The sequence below is a fragment of the Poeciliopsis prolifica genome, unplaced genomic scaffold (genome assembly GCF_027474105.1).
Source record: "Poeciliopsis prolifica strain line A6 unplaced genomic scaffold, Auburn_PproV2 SCAFFOLD014, whole genome shotgun sequence".
Taxonomy (NCBI): domain Eukaryota; kingdom Metazoa; phylum Chordata; class Actinopteri; order Cyprinodontiformes; family Poeciliidae; genus Poeciliopsis; species Poeciliopsis prolifica.
This window is the reverse complement of record NW_026562389.1, coordinates 10,098,334-10,119,479: the sequence shown is the minus strand read 5'-3', so window position 1 is coordinate 10,119,479 and position 21,146 is coordinate 10,098,334. Positions and strand designations below refer to the sequence as shown.

General features: G+C 35.5%; 1 protein-coding gene across 1 annotated transcript; it reads left to right on the top strand.

The window, feature by feature from the left end:
* The first annotated feature begins 248 nt into the window (after nt 1–248).
* On the top strand, nt 249–20,494 carry LOC129366018 (SEC14-like protein 2). The gene is made up of 12 exons (XM_055039609.1): nt 249–580; nt 3,114–3,189; nt 6,568–6,611; nt 6,952–7,014; nt 7,866–8,054; nt 8,911–9,006; nt 9,084–9,144; nt 9,472–9,555; nt 10,072–10,178; nt 16,677–16,816; nt 17,214–17,383; nt 17,464–20,494. The coding sequence occupies exons 1-12, from the start codon at nt 527–529 to the stop codon at nt 17,628–17,630; spliced, it is 1,251 nt and encodes a 416-aa protein (XP_054895584.1). The 5' UTR covers nt 249–526; the 3' UTR covers nt 17,631–20,494.
* The last annotated feature ends 652 nt before the right edge of the window (nt 20,495–21,146 follow it).

Below are 21,146 nucleotides of genomic sequence, written 5' to 3'. Positions count from 1 at the left end.
AGACAATAAAATGTTAATTTTTCTACTCAAAGACTAAATTAAATTCTTTATGTGTATTTTTTTGTATTTTTGATATTGCGGTCTAATGAAAAATCTGAAGAATTAACTAATTTCTTCATCTAATTTATTTATTTATTATATTTTTGCATTAATTTCCCGTGTTTAATTAAATAAAGGTTTATTACCAAGTTTTGGTCCTCGGTGGCCTCCATACTTGGAGGCGGAGCCTCCATTTGCGCCTTCTTCCTGCGGCGGAGTGACTTCTCTCGTTGCCTCGCAGATCTTTGGCCGAGTCAGCCTCTTAAAGCGATCACCTGCTGGCGTTGCGTCTGTGAGAGTCGTGTTTACGTTGTTCCCTCCTCCGTTTCGTTTTCCACCTCCAGCCGTCGTCAGCGGAGGGTAACAGGAGACTGCGGCCGCACTCGGACATCACGGGGCGGCGTCAGACACGGAAACCGGCCCGCAGTTAACGGCTCCTATCTGTGGATGTGAATAAGCCCTGCTGTCCGCCAGCTTCAGGTCTGAGATGAGCGGAAGAGTTGAAGACCTCAGTGCCAAGCAGGCTGAGGCGCTGGAACAAGTAAGTTTTATTTTTAATAATCAAAAAAGCTCCTCATAATGTTTTCATCTAGTTTTACTCTGTTTTTTTAAATCCTGCTTATTTTCGTTAATGTCAATCAAGAAATGTGGAAAAGCGTAATAATTGTTCACATGCAGTTTTTCCCATAATTTTGATCCATTATATCAGGTTTGGATGCCCTTCCTCACTAAAAAGGCTTCGTAACACCATGACATGAAAACATTCAATTTACTACTTTTGTAAGAGAGTAAATAGGAAGCTACTGTAAAATACATATATGGGCATATTTACATCAGCTTATCAATCGGTGGCTCTTTTGTAGGAGCAATTTCTGGAAACGTCTCTGTTTTCTCATTTATAACCACAAATTTCAGTCTTTTAAATTGACCAATGGACCAACAGAAGGTAGGTCAGAGTAGAGGTGGAGGTTTTCAGTTACAGCTGTAAGTCGCATCCGCTCTGTATTTAAGTCCATTCATCCAGAATCTATGCCATTGCCGTTCTTCTATGGGACAATTTTAGTGCCAAAAGACTATTGCGCACATAGTAGTTGCTATTTCTTGTCGCCAGAGGCTATATCCATTCTCAATCGTGCCTTACTCATTTGTGTTAGTTTTGGAGAGGCTAGTAACTAGCATGTCTAGGCTGGTCCCCCTCTGGATAGCCTACTTCCTCTACTGTCCATTAGCATGGATAGGCTAGCATTAGCATTGGATTGGTTGGTAACTAGCATGCTTAAACTGGCCACCTGCAAATAGTAGTAGTCAATCCAATTGTCCAACACTAGCCTATCTGCGCTAATGGGCACCCAAATAAGTAGGCAGTCCAGAGGGTTACCCCACTAACGACTAGGAATGCTAATTGTTAGCTTCTCCAGGACTAGTCTATCTGCACTAACGTAGATAGACTAGTCCTGTAGTAGAGGAAGTAGGTTTGAAGTAGGTCCAGTGGATGACTACTCTAGGCACAATATCCTATCCAAAGCTAATACCAGGCTATCCAAGGTGAATACTAAACTATGCAAGGCTAATGGACAGGAAAGGAAGTAGTTAATACAGTTAGTGACCATCTGTGGCGGGCTAGTTGTTAGCTGACGAAGTAGACAATCCAGTGAGTGACTAACCTACCCATCCTAGCTGTTAGCCTACTCTATCCAAGGCTAACGCTAGAATCTCCAAGGCTAGTGCTAACCTATACCAAACAAATGGATAGCAAAGGGAGAAGTCAAGCCAATTAGTGACCAGACTAGACAAGCTAGTTGTTACCTTCTCCAGCACTAGCTTATCTGTGCTCATGGACACCTGAATGAGTCCAGTGGGTGACCCCGCCAATGACTAGGTTTGCTAATCGTTAGCTTCTCCAGCACTATCTGCGTTAATGGACAGTAGAGGAAGTAGGGCAATCCAATGGGGATGTCAACCTCTCCAAAGATAACGGACTTTGGAAGTGACTACCAAAGTAGTGACTACTCACTTGCAAGCAGGCAAGTGAGTAGTCGCCTGCTAGCGACCCAACATGGCCGCTCATTAATTGGTAGCTAGCTCAAGAACAGATGTAGCTTCCTGTAATGAGGATGAAGTCGTCACTGTTTTCAAAAGTCTTAATTTTGGCTCTAAAACAGCATCGTATATAGGGCGTGTTGATCAACAAAAATTATTTTGCTTACTTTGAGATTTTTTTGCAACTCTTCCATGAATTACGGTTCAACCCCATAAAACTCGTGGAGGTTTGTGATTGTAAAATGAGAAAATGTGGGGAAACTTCAAGGAGCATAAATACTGATGAGGTAACAACTAAAATAGACTTTTAAGTCTCATATAAACCATTTGAAATTCCTAACTCTTAACCAATTGAGAGATAAATAAAATCTCCAGCATGTTTCAGCTCCTCAGGGAGTCGAACAGTTTGTCTTAAAGAGACAGTACACCCATAGGAGAGAGCCACGCCTGCAAGGGAATCCTCCAAACAGACATCTTAACATGATTGCATTGTTACAAAAGTAACAGGATATGTTACTTTCATGTTCAGTTTTAGCAAACATGGAGGAAAGTTTACAGATCTTCAGCGGCAGCCTGGAGATTTTCTGGAAACTTCCCAAAGTAACTCAAGGTCTTCAGACGCATCGTAAAGCTGCAGCGTGCAACGACATGCATCGAACTTTTGTTCCAGTTTAGGCGAGGCGCCCGATAAGTCCCGCCTGGTGTGTGCCTGAAACAATAGATTAGGGTGGGAAAGCCTCACCAGTCCAACCAGTGCTCCCTCCAGCTCCAGACTGGCTCGGAATAAACGCAGTGGCGCTCCCAGATACACAAAGTCATTTCAATCTGGGGCATCAAAACCTTTTGAAATGGAAGCCTCACATTGTATCTGCTGAGTTGTGAAAAATGCAAAAACAATTTTATAGTAAAAGCAAATTAAACACACAAAATCCTGATTTGATGTCATAGCCTGGTGATGTAACTCTGCATTAAAAGTGTCATTATTTACCAAATGATAATAATTAATCCACATTTGTCTGTTTACCTGTTTTTAGTTTCGATCGAAGATACAAGACATTCTTCCTCAACTTCCTGCACAGGATGACCACTTCCTGTTGCGCTGGCTCCGAGGTGAGCGAATCACTTCTTCTGCTCTCATTTCTTTTTATTTTGAAATCAACCAGGGCTCTGCAGGAACCTCTACGACTGGGAGCGCTGCAAAAACATAAAATCTCACAAAGTATCTTTTGTCTGGTTCACTGGAAATAAGACAAAACTTACTTACAAGTAACTTTTCCAAAAGAAATAACAGTTTGTTTTCAGTAATTAATTCCTTAATATTGATGAAAACGTTCTAGTTCCACTGGCAGATTATTTCACTGATAACAAGACATTTTCCCATGTTGAAATTGAATTAATTATTGTACTTAATTTAAAAAAAGTCTCCATCTGCATCAGCCAACAGTTTTTGCTTCTTTTCTGGGTTTCCATTAATTTGTGTTGCTCTTTAAGCAGAAAGCAGAAGCTGAATTACATAAAACTGAGATGCAACTCAAGTGAGCAGAGTTTGCAGAAGTTGACAGAGAAACTCTTGATTTCAGCTGAACTTATAAACACTGATGGATTATCTGCTGTTTGACGTCATTTTGCATCGACTCGTATCCACAAAAACATACTGAGATGTGCAGGGAAAATGTCCGTCGCGCCGTTATGTCTTCTCAGGTTTGTGATCAAAGCTGAGAAGCTCCAGGTTGATGAGTAAATTATGTTTTATTCATAGATATAAATCCAGAAAATTTGGTTCCTGTCATTTCTTTTAAGTTGCAAGAGAAGATTAAATGAATTTATTTTATGTATTCTCCACATCTGTTTGAGCTCGGAGATAAAATCTCCGAGCTAAAAGATTTTTTTCTGTTGTTTTTTTTAATTTTATTTGTTATATTACACATTATGAAAAATGTATAAGGTTTACATTGGCAAGGAGTTTATTTGAAATTGTAATTATTAATATTATTAGTATTATTAGTCCGTAGATTTTCTTGTCTTGACATTCAGTTTGTAATCATTTTGTTTATGTATTATAATTTATTTTTTGTTCTTAACCCAGTAAATCGAACAGGAGCATGAATACCATAAAACATGCTTTTAATTACAAATTTCTGATATTTACTGACTCAGTAAATAATACATTTCATTAAGTTAAGACATAATAAATGTCAACATCCTCCTTTTCAAACCTAAAAGTCGTGGTAAAGCTAATTATTTTGCACATGTTTTCTCTTGTTCTACTGATTGCTTGATTTCTTGTTTTTTTAAAAAAACAGTTTGAAATGAATAAATAAAACCGTGTTTTAGAGTGGAGGATATGGGAGGCTAAAGCAGAGGTCCAACAATCTGAGTATTGATCTAATCCAGAGCTAATCTCATTAGGACTGGACTACGGTGGCTGCAGGAGTCTGCTGCTCTGCTCAGGGGTTGGAAGATATTGAGAAATAGTTTCTTACCAAGAACTGAGAGCAGCATTGAAGGCTCTTTGTTCTCCTAATTAAGCTTCGTTCAGTTATGAAATGCAAGCTTTGGCCTCTGGGAAACAAGAAGGCGAACTTGAACAATAAAGCTCTGTTACTGCGATAAATGTGCTAGATAGTTAAAGTTATGTCACCCTGGCACTTATGTAAAACTAAATTTACCATTTAATGTTGCATAAAAATAAGATTTAACACAAAAAGCCTGATTGCACTGTAAAAACACAAAATCTCACCAAATATTTTTGTCTAGTTTTAGTCCAAATATCTTGTCTTATTTCAAATGTATTGAATTACAAGTAGTTTTTCAGAAAGAATTAGGAGCTTATTTTAAATAAATAATTCCTTAATATTGATAAAAAAGTAGCAAAATATTTAACCTGTAACAAGACATGTTTCCCATGTTATAAATTAACCTGCCAACTAGAACTTTTTAATCAATATGAAGGTATCACTTACTTAAAAAAGCTTTTATTTCTTGCTCAAAAGATACTTGACTTCTTCCAAGTGTAATAACATTTGACGTTTTGTGTTTTTTGCAGTGGAATGATGCAATAATTAGAATTTTAACAACACAGTACAGTCAAACGGTTAAACAATACAATTTTACATGATTCCTAATGCAGTTTGGGAATAAAAGAAGCACCAGACGAGCCCCCATCTGAATTTAGTTTCTCAGAATATTGAAAAATTAAGACCAATTGAATTATTTTATTTATTTATTTATTGATAGAGCTACTATATGTTTGACAGAGTCATGGGGAAAGATTTGTACTTCTACCACATAAGGTCATCAATTGTTAATCAAAGCATTCTATCAGATCTATTGACCATCTATTGGTATTGATAATGAATTACGAGGCTAAATATGCTAATTAAAAGTCACAACTTTTTATTGCTGCTCTGACACAAAGGGATAAAGAAAATGATTTCTGCCTAAATATCTAAATAAATGCAGCAGGAATAGCCGACAAACAAACAAACAAACAAACAAACAAACAAACAAACAAACAAACGTGTAAACTGGCTCCAGAGAATCAGCTGATATATGGTCACATTCTCACTTACCAATGAGAGCAGCGGCTAATGAGGAAGATTTATCTGATCGAGGCCAAAGTGTAAGGAAATCGCATCTATGCCGGCCATAAAGATAATAAAAGCCAGGTTTACTCTCTCCAGATTGATTTTGACCTGAGCTTTGAATCAGTGGGTAAAAAACTGAACTTTATGACGGAGCTCACCTGCTTTTCCAGCCTAGAGAGATTATTAAAGGATCCAAATGATCTACTGCAGCACTTCTCACATTTATTACATTTTAAATACTATTGCAAGTGTTGAGACCATTGTAGCTTCATAAAAATTATTGTTGGTTCCTTGTTGGGAACTGAAAAAAACAAAACAATTTTGTTTATTTTTTTTGGGCCAATAATTACTGTTGACTTGATGATTTTGTCCAAAATAACAAAATGTTTGGACACCGCTACTCTGGGCGACACACTTAAAGGGAGTGTGATACGGCGCCTTGAAAGCTAAAAAAGAGGCGTTAGCGACGCCTCCTGGTTTTAACGGTGGGTCAGTGAATGCAGCATAATCCAGGCTCATCCCGCTGCCAGACGGTTAATCACCTTACAGAGTCTTAGACATTGAACTGTCCACTCTGCTCTCCAAAGGTGGTTTAATAACTGGTTATAAAAGTGAATATTTTTAATTCATTGCCACCTTCTCTGAATTACAGAAACATCTAAACTCCAGACATTAGGAAAAATCTTTCCTTTCTGTTAATCTATAATCTCATAATTTACATCGTGAAAACGTCTGGGATTGTTACATTTGATTGTTCAGTGTCTCAAAACTGTCTTGACTATTTTTCTGTTTTTCCATAATTATTTTTAGAGCTACAGAAAAATTAAAACCACCGGATGTGTGTGTAATCTCAGATTAAGACATTTTTCACCAGATTAAACCTCTGCCTTTTCTGTTTCAGCAAGAAACTTCAATGTGCAGAAGTCCGAGGCCATGCTGCGAAAGGTGACGCATTATTATGTATTATTAAATAATCTACAGAAAATTACACAAAGGAGCTAAAAACAAACACATCGTTTTTATTAATTAATCTGTGGAGCAAGCTGCAGGCGAGGCTCCAGATTATAGCGGGCAGAGGGGGGGTGAAGGTTCACAAACTGAGTCATTGCTGCACCCAGAGGCAGATAAGACACAGACAAGAGATTAAATAAAGACCTGTAGCAGGTTAAGATTACCGGTTGCATCATTTACAGCTAATCTGCCTCCTCTAATCTGCAGGGCATGTGAAAATCCGCCATGCTAATGCTAATGTTTAAGCTAAACACAAACAAATCTTCTGTTTCAGCACCTGGAGTTCAGGAAACACATGAAAGTGGACACAATAACCACCGACTGGCAACCACCAGAGGTAAAACACAAAAACAAACCCTGGCTGCTGCGTTTCCAGATAAAACTGTCCAAATGGAAATTATGACAAAGCTTGATTTAAACAAAGTTAATAAAAAAGTTTTAATATTAATTGAAATTATTGAAGATGAAAAATAACATGTGGAGCAAAAACCTTAGAAAGTTTGAGATTAATCTCAGAAAATGGAAATTCCTTTGTTTGAAAAGTTAAAAAAATTTAAAAAACTAAAATATTGAAATTGTCATAAATTTTCAAGAAAAAACTTTCAAGTAAAGAAAATTGTTTCGATTTGCTCAAGAATTTTGAAATTAATGTCAGGAATTTTCAAGAGAAAAACTTGGAAATTTCTGACTTTAACCAGTTGGAAATTTGTTAGAAAATTCTCCAAAGTATTGATATCAATCTCAGAGATTAAAAAAAAACAAAATAAGGAAATTTCTGAGTTTTAAAAACGAACAAAACAAATCTGGAATTTCGAGACTAAAGACATGAAAAGTTTTGACTTTGGAAACCAAACGTTTCACATTTTCCTGGGGAAATAAATTCCAGAAAATTTTTTGTAGAACTTTTTTTTTGCTATAAAATTTTTGACTTTTTAAACTCTTCAAATGTTTTAGTAGAGATGTTCTCCTTTTTTCTATCTATAATGGCTTGAATATGCCGCCATGTTTTTGCGGCATATCGAAATAGATATGTGTGATTTAAGTTTTTCATATTTGTTTTTTTTTATTATTTGATTGTCGTTTTTACATTAGCAAAATATAGACAAAGATTTGCATGTATTTGTGATGGAAAAGCAGCTTTCAGTCTTAAAAAGCAGCCGTGTGATTCAAAATGGCCGCCCCCTGTAGGTGATAGAGAAGTATCTCTCAGGAGGAATGTGTGGCTACGACCGCGAAGGCAGCCCCGTCTGGTACGACGTGATTGGACCCGTGGACCCCAAAGGACTCTTCCTGTCTGCCTCCAAGCAGGACTTCATCAAGTCCAAGATCAGAGACTGCGAGATGCTGCAGAAGGAATGCGACCTGCAGTCAGAGAGAGTAAGAGCAAAGGATGCTAACGCGAAGGCGGACACCCTGTCCTGACGCTGATAGACTAAAGCATGGGAACTCACCACAATATATTAGGCCACAAAGATGGAAAGAGGAGAAAATTTCCACCAAAAGACTCAGAAATTTTGAAATTAATCTGAAAATTTTTTAAGGAATATGGAAATTTTATAGGTCAAAAAGTCAAACATTTGCCAGATAAACTCAGACGTTTTCAGATTAAGCTAAGAAATAATAAAAAACTGAGACATTACTGAGATTGAAAAGTTGAAAGTTTGCCAGAAAAAAATCTGAAATTTTGAGATTTATTAAAAAAAATCAATAAAAAACAAGGAGATTTCAGAGCTCTGAAAATAAAAAATTTGAGAAAAAAACATTTTCTTTTAAATATGAACATTTTCTACATTTGAAACTCTGAAATTTCCTTTTTCTAGAAAATATCTGAGCAAACCCAAAATGTTGAGATTTTTGAAGCAGATTTTTGACTTGTTAAATTCTGAAATTATAGAAAATTCTTAAATTAATCTGATAATTTATTAGTTCTTTGGCAAACATTTTGATTTATTCCAAAATCGCAATTAGTCTTGATTGTTAATTTTTACTATTTTCTCCATCATTTGTTCAGTTAGAGTATCAATAAATTTAAAATTATGCTTAAATATGGTTATTTTGTGTAGTTTAATGACACGAACCACACTTCCTAAAGATCTGCATTACAAATGAGGATTTTTGTCAGAATAGTTTTTTGGATTTGTAATAAGTAGCTTAACTTTTATCGCACCCTGTTTTATCCCTGTTTCTCCATCGTGTACGTTTAGTTTTAATATTGTTCTGTGTTGTGTTTTAGCTGGGCAGGCATATCGAGTCGATCACGATGATCTACGATGTTGAAGGTCTGGGGCTGAAGCACTTATGGAAACCTGCGATAGAAACATATGGAGAGGTGCAAAGCGACACTAACTGCAAAATCCTCTCTTAAAATGAACAATTTGCTGATTTTCTGCTGCGTTTCTCCTGCAGATCCTCCAGATGTTTGAAGATAACTACCCAGAAGGCCTGAAGAGGCTGTTTGTAATTAAAGGTAAACTTATTTTAAAAAAATAAAATAAAATTATAAATCATGGAACTAACTTCACATAACCAGTTTATAAATAGCAATGTATTTAACTGTACACATGATAGAAGGTGTTTAACTGTTCATAGTTCATGGTTGTAAAACAACACATAAACCCAATTATTGAAAGTTTTTTATTTTATTTTAAATATGTGAATATATTTAATTTTATATGTATATTTTTAACCATTTGTTTAATTGAGAAAGTCCAAAGTAAAGTCAAACTTGTGCTCCATGTATGCTTGCAACACACTTATTATTTGACATTATTTTCTATATTTTTCTCTCCTTCAGCTCCTAAACTCTTTCCTGTGGCCTATAACCTCATCAAGCACTTTCTGAGTGAAATCACGCGGCAAAAGATCCACATCCTGGGGGGTGAGACGTGGACACGTCACTCCAGAGCTGGTTGAAATTAACTTTTAGGATTTGTGCAGTGATGCTATGTTGTTTTATTGCCTTTTAAATTGTTTTATGTTGTTGAAAGCCCATCTGCACTGCAAATAAGTTAACCATTAGACTTTTGACCAGATAAATCAACTTCATTTATCGATATCTTTCATTCCTATTAAAGACCAATTTAATACTTTTAAATTTCAGCTCCTTCTTATTTTGGAAAATATATAGTCTGAAGCTGTTTCTAATGAACTGGAGTGAAATGAATGAGCCTCAAACTGCCAGACTGCGCAACACTGAGCTGTTGCACAGCAAAGACCATAAATCAAAACCACATAATGTCAAACCACATGGCATCACTTAGACATGGTTGAGTAAAACCAGCATATTGTTCTCACTTCTCATATTTTTCCATCTTTTCAGTCTAAACATGGTTGTTTGTGTTAAGAGCAGCTTATTTATAATGTGCTGTAAACACATTCTGTCCTGTTTTTCCAGGAAACTGGCAGGAGGTTTTACTGAAGCACATCGACGCAGAAGAGCTGCCGGCCATTTACGGAGGCAAGGCGACGGATCCTGATGGAGATCCTCGCTGTCGGACCAGGGTGAGTCAGCAAACCTGCTGCCGCTGCTGCTGCTGATTATTTCATGCAGGAAGTGGCTGATGGGTTGGGAAAGATACGTATCTAGAGCAACAAAAATAGATCTCTGGCTCTTTGATTCTGGAAACGGCGTTTGCCTTTTTAGTTTCTAACTAAAAACCTAAAACCTTTTGATCAGTTTTAGGTACATTTATTTTAATTGTTGGCCTTTCCTCAGCAGATTCAGCTATTTTAGACTTTCAGACCTTTGATTCCACCTTACGGGTTTTCTGATCTTGATTAAAAATCAGTTCTTAATCACACCTGCAGTAAAGCGGCTTTCATCAACTTCAGTAAGGTTATCTTGACCTCAGCTGACTGAGGTACTCTGCTCTGTCGTAGTTCAACAAGCAATAAAAGACAAAAGTAGCAACTAACCAGGCCATGCTAATGCTGAGATTTTCCAGAAACAAACAGAAACTGGTAACAGTTTGAACGGCGGAGAAGCAGAGCTCTCTTTTCAGTCGTGTTTTGATCAGAACTGGTTGAAAAAGAAAACAGCTGGTTGCCGATTCCACATGTTTGACACATTGCAACACAAAGTTCAACAGGTTTTATGGAGCAACACAAAGTGGAGCATCATTGCAAAGTGAGGGGAAAGTATTTCAAATTACTGCTCACCAGGCTGACTCTGGGTCGGCCTCTGAGGTCGCCACGCTGGTTTAAAGGGAACATCTTAGGCAAACAGTTTAGATGTTTTTGTGCTTCCAGAAACGGCTAAAGCATTAAAAATAACCCACCAAGCAGTTTTTTTTGGCAATAAGCTAATACTTTTTAGTGTCTGGTAAAAAAAAAAAAACTGTCACAAAAGGTTTTTGAATGCCATAAATCAGCAAGCGCTGCCTCGTTACCTAGCAGGCGAGTTTCACCCATCACTGAGCAACCCATGCAGAGATCCAGTATGTTTGGTCAGCTGGCTTTAAAAAGCGGACTAACCTCGTCTGGTGTGAATGCTGAACCAGTAACCTGCTGAAGGTTTCCCCCTGACCTCTGTTGGTTCTGTTTGTTTGCTCTTTAACCTTTGAGGCTTTTACAGAACAGATGATTTATATTGAAATTACATCACATACAGGTGGACTCTGTTTACCAGTGAGGTGACTTTTAAAGCTGTTCTGGGTTTTACTTAACATAAGCACATTGTTTACTTGTAAACAATGTTTCTTTCCCTCCACCATTATATACTGATTTTACATCAAATCCCCACAAACACATTAAATATGGCTGTTAAGTGACAAAATGTCACAAAGTGTCTCCAATATGTTTGTAAGTAGCTGCAAATGTCATTGAAAAGATGTAATCTGGACACATTTTGGTCTAAGATGTTTAATTTAGGTGAGAAATAAAGCTTGTAGAGCTCTTTAGGACTCTGGGTTGTTTTCTGGTCTTTATTTGGAAAAACATCTGGGATGCTGACTCATCTGTGCAGAACAGACTTTAATGATGTAATCCGAGACATTTATGAGTCCAGAGAGAACCGGATGCAAATTTTAAGTGTTTACAACAGGCTTCCTTTTCAAACATTAACTCAACGATGATGCTACTAATATTAAATCAGTAGCAGGAAACGATGAGATGCAGTCTGTTCATACAAACCAAGAGAAACGGTTTGTTGTTGCGCAACACCCCCCGCTTTCACTCTCTTTTCTCCACTTCCTCTTCTGAGAGGGGAAATGCGCTACCAGCTCTCTGTGTACTGAATGAATCGAGTTTCCTAAATCTGCTGGGATTTACCGTCTCCAGAACTGAGAAAGACTCGCCTGGTTTCTGATGACCTGCATCCTTCTTCCCCTTGTGAATTAGCCAGACGAATCAGCCTGCAGTTTCTCAGGACACACCTGTTAACAGTTGCTCCTTCTCTTTATTACAACTTACCAGCTGGTTTTAGTGACTCTGGTGGCTCCCAAGCATGTTGTTCTACGTATAGCTTTGGGCTAAAAGAAAACTATACAACATTTTCTACTTTTCCTCTGCAGAATCAAACATCATACCTATTTTACAACCAAGAACTTTGAGGTGACTCATTAACTGAATGTCCACAACATCGTTCATGTTTTCTTTATGCTAAATATTTTAATAGTAAAGCATTTTTGCAAGGGTCAGTACAGCTTAAATCAGTAGCAGAAATAATCAGATAAGTAAAATCAATAATCTAGCCAATCTTTCCCTAACGGTAGGGTTATTAGTTATATTGATTATATAACTAATAACTTATTAGTTACTCTTTTTATAATCTTAATGTGATTTATTACAAATGTTTTCTGAAAAGAAAACTTGAATCATCCATTATTGCAATTATTTGATACTAAAGTTACTGACTTCATTCTTTCAAACTTTCATGCTTTGAAATAAGAAATAGTCTCAACTACTTTATAACTGTTCAGGTTGGAAACTTGCTCTCTCTTCAGAAAACCTTCTCTTCCTGTCTGACTATCATTTCTTATGATTAGTTAGAAAAAAGAAGTGGAATTAAAGCAAATTGAAGTTTAAGTCTACTGTTGGCTCTGGATGTCACTTGTGTGATTAATTTTAAAGGTTTAAACTTTGTTTAAAGTAAAATGTCCAGCATGGGGAAGTGGGATGATCTCAGGTTTTCCTGACAGATTGTTCATCAAACATGTTGTTACTGGATGCCAGTCTGACTCCAACTTCAGCCACTCAGCCTGCTGTAGATTTAAAAAGATTAAATAAATCAAATAGCTGCTTTGGATTGTTCTGGATATGCGTTTACTTTTGCAATGCTTTTGCCTTTTGCTCATGTAGTTTATCGCAGCTTTGCTTTACTAGATGCTGCCGGCTGCACATGAAATATTGCATCTTTACATTTGACTTGCAAAGTTTGGTTCATGCTCGCTCTGCGACCGCCAGATTTACCTGTCCTGACAAAACACCTGAAATAAAGAAATGGATCTCCGTAAGCCATCCTGGGAACCCAATCTATGTAAATCTCACAGGATCATTCAATGTTGGGATTATATTTAAGCTGTTTTAGTGTAAAATACAGCAGGGATGTCCAAACTTTTTGTTACATGAGCCAAAATCGTCAAGTGGAAAAAAAACTTTTTCCTTTTCAATAATAAAATAAAGAGGCAGTACTGGAAGTGAACAAATAAAGTAGTATGTTGTTGGTTATTGTAGATACAAAACATAGTTTTACTGGTTGAGCCTGTAATAATAAGCAATAAGTTAGTTAAATTGTTAGATAAATTAAAACAAACTCAATCATTTCCATTTGCATCATTTATTGCTTTTATTTTTTTCTCTTTTTGTACCAGAAACTGGATAGTAAAACCTTTCAGTCTGGCGGTTTTAAATTTTGCTTCATAATTCATTTTATTTGTTGTTTCCTTTGTTTTTGTTTATTTATTTTGGATATTTAAAATGCATTCCAGAGTTTAAAGTTTATTGATCCTTGAAAATGTGTGTTTTCATTATTTTCCCATTATAATTGGATTAAATGAAAATGGTTTCAACACAACAGCTGTCATAGTTCATTGCAGTAACTTCTGGGATAATTTATCTTGACGGCTCTGTTCCCTCCTGCTCTACAGCAGAGCTGTTCATGCTGCTGCTCTCCCGCTTCGCTTCGCTGGAATAGGAAAAGCAAATCCATAAAAATCTCCCTGCTGGATCAGATTCTCTGTAGCTGATGCAGTAAAGGCATGGGCCGGAATGAAACGTATCATTTAACAATATTATCTGCCAGCTGTATTATGAATAAATGGGAAAATCATGGTTTTCTCACATTAATAAACTTAGACATATTTATAAAATATAACAAAACAGGAACCTCTGAAGTTGCTGAACACAAAAATATAAAGTGAAATTTAAGGGGTTTGTCGAGTGTCTACAGTTCAAAACGACGTCATAAAGTCCCATTTGCATTCCAAATTAGGTTAAAAAAAAAGAAAAGGATTTGTTAGAAAGAAACTCTAAAATTTAAACAATAATTTCAGAACTTTTTTTTCTGAGCTCCAAAGTTCGGATATTTGCCAAGAAAAAAAGTGAAAAACTTTTAGATGTCAGAAATTTTATAGAAAAATAAGAAAAGTTGCTGAATTTGACATCGAAAATATGCAACCCTCCTCCCCCCGGCCCCTTAAAAAACTGAAGTTTTTAGATTAATTCCTAAATTTTTGACTTCTCCAATTTTGAAATTTCCATTTTTTTTCTATAAAATTTCTGAGAATCTGTTTTTAGTGGAAATTTATTCTTGTTTTTTTTGTTCTTGTACGCCATCATCCAAACCGCCCTCTGGTCCTCACATGACCCCGCCGCCTTTTTTTCTGCATCAACTGGCTCCCCGTAAGGATGGCCCGTGATGCCCTCTGCTGGATGGCGGTCAAACTGCACCACCGAAAGAAAGTTTTAGCAGATCCCATCAGTTGACTGACTGGAACTACTTCCAATCTATCAAACCATTAATGGTGGATCATTTTTCATCCTCACTCTGAAATGCGACTCGTGATCAGGTGACCGGCCCATGCCTAACGTAGAGCCAACCCTGTAGAAGCTGCTCTATGAACTGATCGTAAAACTGATTCATGTCTGTGGATGTTTCTTCAGATTAAAAATTGGGCCCAAGACAGATGAAGAACCCGAGGATTGAAATTTAAATGTTTTGGGTTTAGTCGGTTAGCTCGCCGTGTGCATCACGTCGTTCGGTGATATTTAGGTTAGTAAGCTAATCACTGAGCTTACAGCACCAGGCGGACGTTTATCAGAAAACATCATCTGTCACCAGGGTTAAATTTAACTTTAGGTCTGTTAAATATTATCATTTCAGAAAGCATCATTAAGCAACTGTACTAAATATGTTTTAGTTGTTTCATTTAGGTTAGCATAAATAATTGTAAGCTGCAGAAATCAAAGTGCTAATATTATTATAATTAAGTGCACTGCAGACTGATGTGAAACAGATATTTTTGTGTGTTTGGTTGAATAATTGACCCTTAAAATATTTAATGATAATGAAAACACCTCATTGGTTTTAAAAATTGGCAGGATATCTTTTTTTAGAGTTTTGTTTTTATTAATTTAAGAAGCAGAAAAATATTATTTCAAACAACAAACTATTTTTTTTATTGGAAAGTTTCTCCCACTTTAAAGATGATGAAGAAAAACAAACATATTTAGCCTAAGAATAAATCTTTTTGTTTTTCTTAGAAAATGAATCCGACCATTAACTTCTTCCTCCTGTCATTATTTTTGAGCCCAAGGTCACAGTGATTTCTGATGTTTGCAATTTGTAACTATTTCTTTTTTTAACTTGAAAAACTTTGAGCCTTATGGATTTTTGTAAGGTTTTTTATTTATTATTTTTTCTTCTCAATTGGTTTTAATTGTGCAGAGTTTATGTAATGAGTGTTTAACCTTAAACAGCCTTCAGTCTGCTTTGCGTTTGTCTGTTTTTATTGTTTTCTCTTTGTAAGTGTGTCCAGATTAGGGGTGAGCAAAACAGACTTCAGGTTTTCTCACAATTCTGATTAAAAACTATTTGTTTATTTTTTTGTGACTGCATGACACAGTTAAAGCCCCACAGACACAAATATTGTTCTTAAAACTTTTATCTGCTTCTTTAGGACAAAAGTCACATAAATAAATGTAATTTAAATAATTTAACTTCACATAGTAACTTCAATCAATCATACTTTACAGTTTATTGATATTTATTGATGCTTTTATTGAAAACAGTGGAGAAAAAATAAATCCCCCAAAAATATGATTGGAAATTTATTGTGACAACAATAATCCTGTCGCAATAAGCAATAAATCAATAATACAATAAATTAAAACTAGATCAATAATTTTCATTTGTATAATTTATCATTTTTCTCTTTTATCATCTCTTGGATGATAAAAAGTTTTCAGTCATTGGTCTCAATTAGCCTTTATTTTGCAGGACACTTTTGTTTACAGAAACTTTGATTTTATTTGTTGTTTTTTTGTTGTTTTTTTTGATATTTTAAAGTACTTCCAGTGTTTAAGTTTATTAGAATTTCAAGTTAAAGGATGTGTTCTTGCATTATTATTATAATTATCAAATTATCTCAAAGGAACTGTATTATTGTTTATAGCATTAACTTCTGGGACAATTTATCTTCCAGTCAAATTTATGGTGACAACATTAAAACCAAAATGATCATAAAATAAAAATGATTATTGCCCACCTCTAGTCCAGATTACTTTGTTTTTACTCACTTTCCAGTAATGACATTGCAGCAGGCAGAGTTCTGTCCTGTCATGTATTATCTTCTCTCTTCTGGTTTTATTTGGTGAGTTTTGTGTGAATAAATGGAAAAAAGAACGTTTCTGTGTGTTGTGCTGTTGAATGTCTAAATAATAACACGGTTACAAGCAGTCAGACAAAACGGCATCGTAAGTCAAGCCTCAATTTCTTCTAACCTTCTACGTCCCAAGTTTTCATCGCTCTATGTATTTTAACCTTGTGTGGATCTTGTGCAGATAAACCACGTTGGACCGGTTCCTCCCTCCTACTACGTGCGGGATCATGTCAACGTGGATTACGAACACGTCCTGACCGTCAGTCGAGGTTCTTCTCAACAGCTGGACTTTGAGATCCTGTTCCCGGGCTGCGTCCTCCGGTCAGTGTGCAAACAGAACCCACCACAAGGCCATCTGTGAAGCATTGTCTTAAAAACCAGCTGACCAAATGTGCTGGGCTTGGCTGGGGTTGCTAGGTCAAGGTTAGCGCCTGTTGATTTGTGACGTTGCATTTCCATTTTCCAGATTCAATAAAAATGTCAACTTATTGTCAGAATAAACCAGATGTTTGTTTTTTAAACTGGTTGTTTTTAGAAGCAGCTGAGACCAAAAAATCTGAATTTAGCTCATAACGTCGTCTTTAAATCAGACATTTTAGATAGATTTTTTTAGTTCATCTCTAATACTAACACATTCTTTAGTTTGGGAATACATTCAGTTAAAGATGATCTCATTACACAGTTTGTATTCATGTGGTTTTATCTGCGACTCTTTAAGGTGGCAGTTCTCCTGCGAAGGCGCAGACATCGGCTTTGGGGTGTTTCTAAAAACGAGGAAGGGTGAGTGGAAGAAAGCGTCTGAAATGCAGGAAGTGATTCCCAGCCAGCGGTACAACGCTCACCTGGTTCCTGAGGACGGGTCGCTGACCTGTGAGCTGCCAGGAGTCTGTGAGTCGCCCGACTGTTTACCCACAATCCCCACAACTCAAGAAGCTCCCCTTTAAAAGGCTCCATTTCCTGTTGAACAGATGTGCTGAGGTTTGACAACACGTACAGCATCTTCCAGGCCAAACGGGTCAGCTACACGGTGGAGGTTCTGCTGCCGGACCGGCTCCAGTCCCAGCAGGAAGCCCAGACCAACGGGACCGGCAAGACGTCCAGGGACCAGCTGAGAGACGCACAGACTCGGCTCTGACGATAAGTTCAGGACGGATTAAACGATGAAACAAGCACAGCCTGACGTACTTGATGTAAATCGGACCTTGCTGCTCTCGCATTTTTACTGTGAAGTCCAGTTTAATGCTGCGCCTGGGTACTAACTCTGTTTAAAATGTTTTTTTCAACCAAAAATTAAACAAAAATGAGCTCAAATTAGTTTTTTTTTCTCCCTCTATTATTAAAAGCCATCAGAAATGAATCATTAAGTCATGAGGAGTAACAGTGGGCAATAAATATGCAAAGATAAGTTTTGATTTAAAATCAGACGTTTTTTTGAACTAATAACATTCCTGTTGGTTTGCGAAGAGAAATCAGACAGAATCCAGAAATTGTAGAGCTCTGAATGTTTTTCTTTATGCAGTTCTTCCAACATTTCATTCCAGTTCACAGATGAACCTGCATTCAGACCAGCGGAGGGAGAAACTCTGATCTGAGCCACCAGGACTGAGACAACATTTACATTTAGAGAGAAACGAGACCATGTTCCTAGAAAAACATTTACACAATCAACAAACAACCAAAACAATCTGGGCCCAAAATCCAAACGCATCTCTGCCTCTCAAGTGAGGCTGATGGAAAACAGCAGGTCGTTGTCATCACTGCTTCCATGGCAACACATGACCAGGTGACCTCAGGTGACCTCAGAGAAAACTTCCCAGAAGACAGGAAGTACAAAAACCAGCAGCTGCTGGGAGGCGCTGAATCCCCCACAATTCGTTTCAAACGTTTCAGTTTGAAGGATCAAATTTTAAATAAAGCAAATTTATTTTATATGTCGGCCAGAAAAACAAATGCATAAAATTACAGGAATAAAGTCATAAACTTCCAACTTTATTCAGGTGATACAGCAACTTCATTCTCATATTATTATTTTTATTTTTGTGTATTAATTTCAAGAATGCTAAAAATGAAGTTTTCCTTTATAACAAAAAATAATAAGACTTGGTAACATTTATTTATTGTCTGTTATGCTTATAAACTCCATGATGTCAAATTTAACTGCATTGATAGACAATCAGTGATTTAATATTATTCATATATTTGCCTAAAACTTTTGCAAACTGTTGATTAAAAACAATCAGGAGAGTTAATACGTCGTCTGCAGCATTTGGTGTAAACATTAATGTTACATTCCTAATTATTACTAGTTAGTTACAAATAGTTAAATATTGATCATTTGCATAAAAGCTGAATCATAAATACATGTGAAAATTATTCAAATTTAAATTAGATGCAGGGAAATTAAATCGCTGTTTAGAAAATAAAATTTAATTTTTACAAGAATTGATAATTTAATGATAATAAACTAATTAATATTATTTTTAAGCATCAATTTGACAGAATGGCTGTTTGAACTAATCTTCCAATTGTTCGTTCCACCGGAGCGTCAGAATGTATCAATATATTTGAAGATATGATTGAATGTCATTATTTCATAAGTTTTATACTTTAAAACATTTTTTGTGTAAATTTTACATTTGCATGGCCCATTTCTGGTTGAAATTATCCATAAATATTCTGTATTTAATCATCTTTATAGAGTCTTGATTATCAATAAGTTATTTGATCAGATGAAAATCAGTGGGAGGTTCAGCTCTGCTACGGACGACGTGATTGGTCCACAGCTAAAGGTCTGTGCATGTTAACCAATCAAATGTCAGGATCTATAAAACTTTGTGATAGCTAAATTATTTAACAATTAACTGTAAAATAACTTGGTTACGTTATGATGGTATTGAAATAATTAAAATATGCTTTAATTATTTAAAAGGTATTTTATACCTCATTAAATTTTCACATGCTGGAAATTTTACAAAACTTTCATAGAAAATTTCTGAGATCTCATAATTTCAGATTTTTTCTATAAAATTTTTGACTCTTTAAACTCAAATGTTTTTTGTGAAAATTGTTCCCTTTTGGTATTCGAGCCAAAAAACTCAAATTTTCTAGAATTATTTAAATGAAATACATTTAATTAAAATGTATTTTAATTGAGTAATTATTTAATTACTGAAGTTAATTCCAGTTTTAATTATTAGCTTTGATGTTTATGTTTTATGCATTTTTAATATCAATATGTTATTTTTATTTAAAAGTATTATTTTTATATAAACTATTAATTCTATAAATATTTGATGATCATATCTGAATATTCAGACACACTAATCATCTCCATTTGAGACATTTAATTTATTTTGGAGTATTAATTGTCAAACTGTTTGTTCCACTGTGGTTTTAATGGAATTGATGTAAATGTTGGTATAAATATGATTTATGGGGATTTTCCACTAATTAACCAATGACTAAATATGTTTTCTATGTATATATTGATTTCTTACTATGCAGCAAAACAAGCATTCTAGCATTTATCACAATGTGTATAAAGTTTGTTTTTTTGTGTTCAATGGCAAAAATATTTAAAACAAAAACACTGCAATGAAGTTTACATCTTGTCTGAAGTTTGTTTAATGAAATGTCATGTTTAAAAGATGCTGATGTTAAATTTCTGATCATTTTTCATTCCTGGACGAACCAACTTTCACAAACATTTCTATGAATATTCATCATAATCAAGAGTTTGTGAGAAAACTAACCTTATTTATGCAACATAGTATTATATCTGAACTTGTTGCCTGTTGAGGTAAATGAGTTTAGTTGTTTCACGAAGTTTATGCAGTCAAATAATTGCTGGATGTAGATTGAGGTCAAGATGAAATCTGTTTTTCTCAGCAATACTAAATTATTCCTGTCTTTGGTTTTATGTATGTTTATTTTTGCAGATTAATTCAGGTGTTGCTGTTTGATTTTGTGTGTATAATTAAAGCTGGATTTAGATTTTTATACTGGACTGGATATCATTACCTAAGAAAGAAAATTAATATCGCTCTGAAAAAGCTAAATGTCTCATTTTATTGTCATCAGTTTTGTCCACCTGAAACCAAAATTATAGTTTTGCTCTTTAAAAAAACCTTTGACTACCAAAAAAATTTGTTCTATTTTCTTGAAAATAGAAGGAAATTTCTGAGCTCCTAAATTTTTTTATTTGCTAGAAAAATACATTTTTAACATTTCTCTAGAGAATTTCTGAAATCTCAACATTTCAAACTGAAATTTTATTTTTTGGTGGAAATGTAATCTTCCTCTTTTTTTGCTCTTACAGAAGCAAAAAAACAAAACAAAAAACACTCAAACTGAGATTCTCAAATGTTCTAGAAAAGTTTCAAGTCCAAAATTTGAAACAGAAACAGAAACTGAGACTCGTCTCGGTTTCAACAGGCACATTTTTGACCTTTGGAAATTTTCTGAGTTTAGAAAGTCAAAACATTTCAGACTCTTGAAACTCAAATCGCCGTGTTTTTTTTTTTAGAAAACTTCTTATGTCCCAAAATTTGAGCTTTCTCTAGCAAATTTTTTACTTCAAATGTTTGGCAGGAAACATTTGACGGCATCATAGATGGTGTCATATATTCCCAACAGTTTAATTCCCGTAATT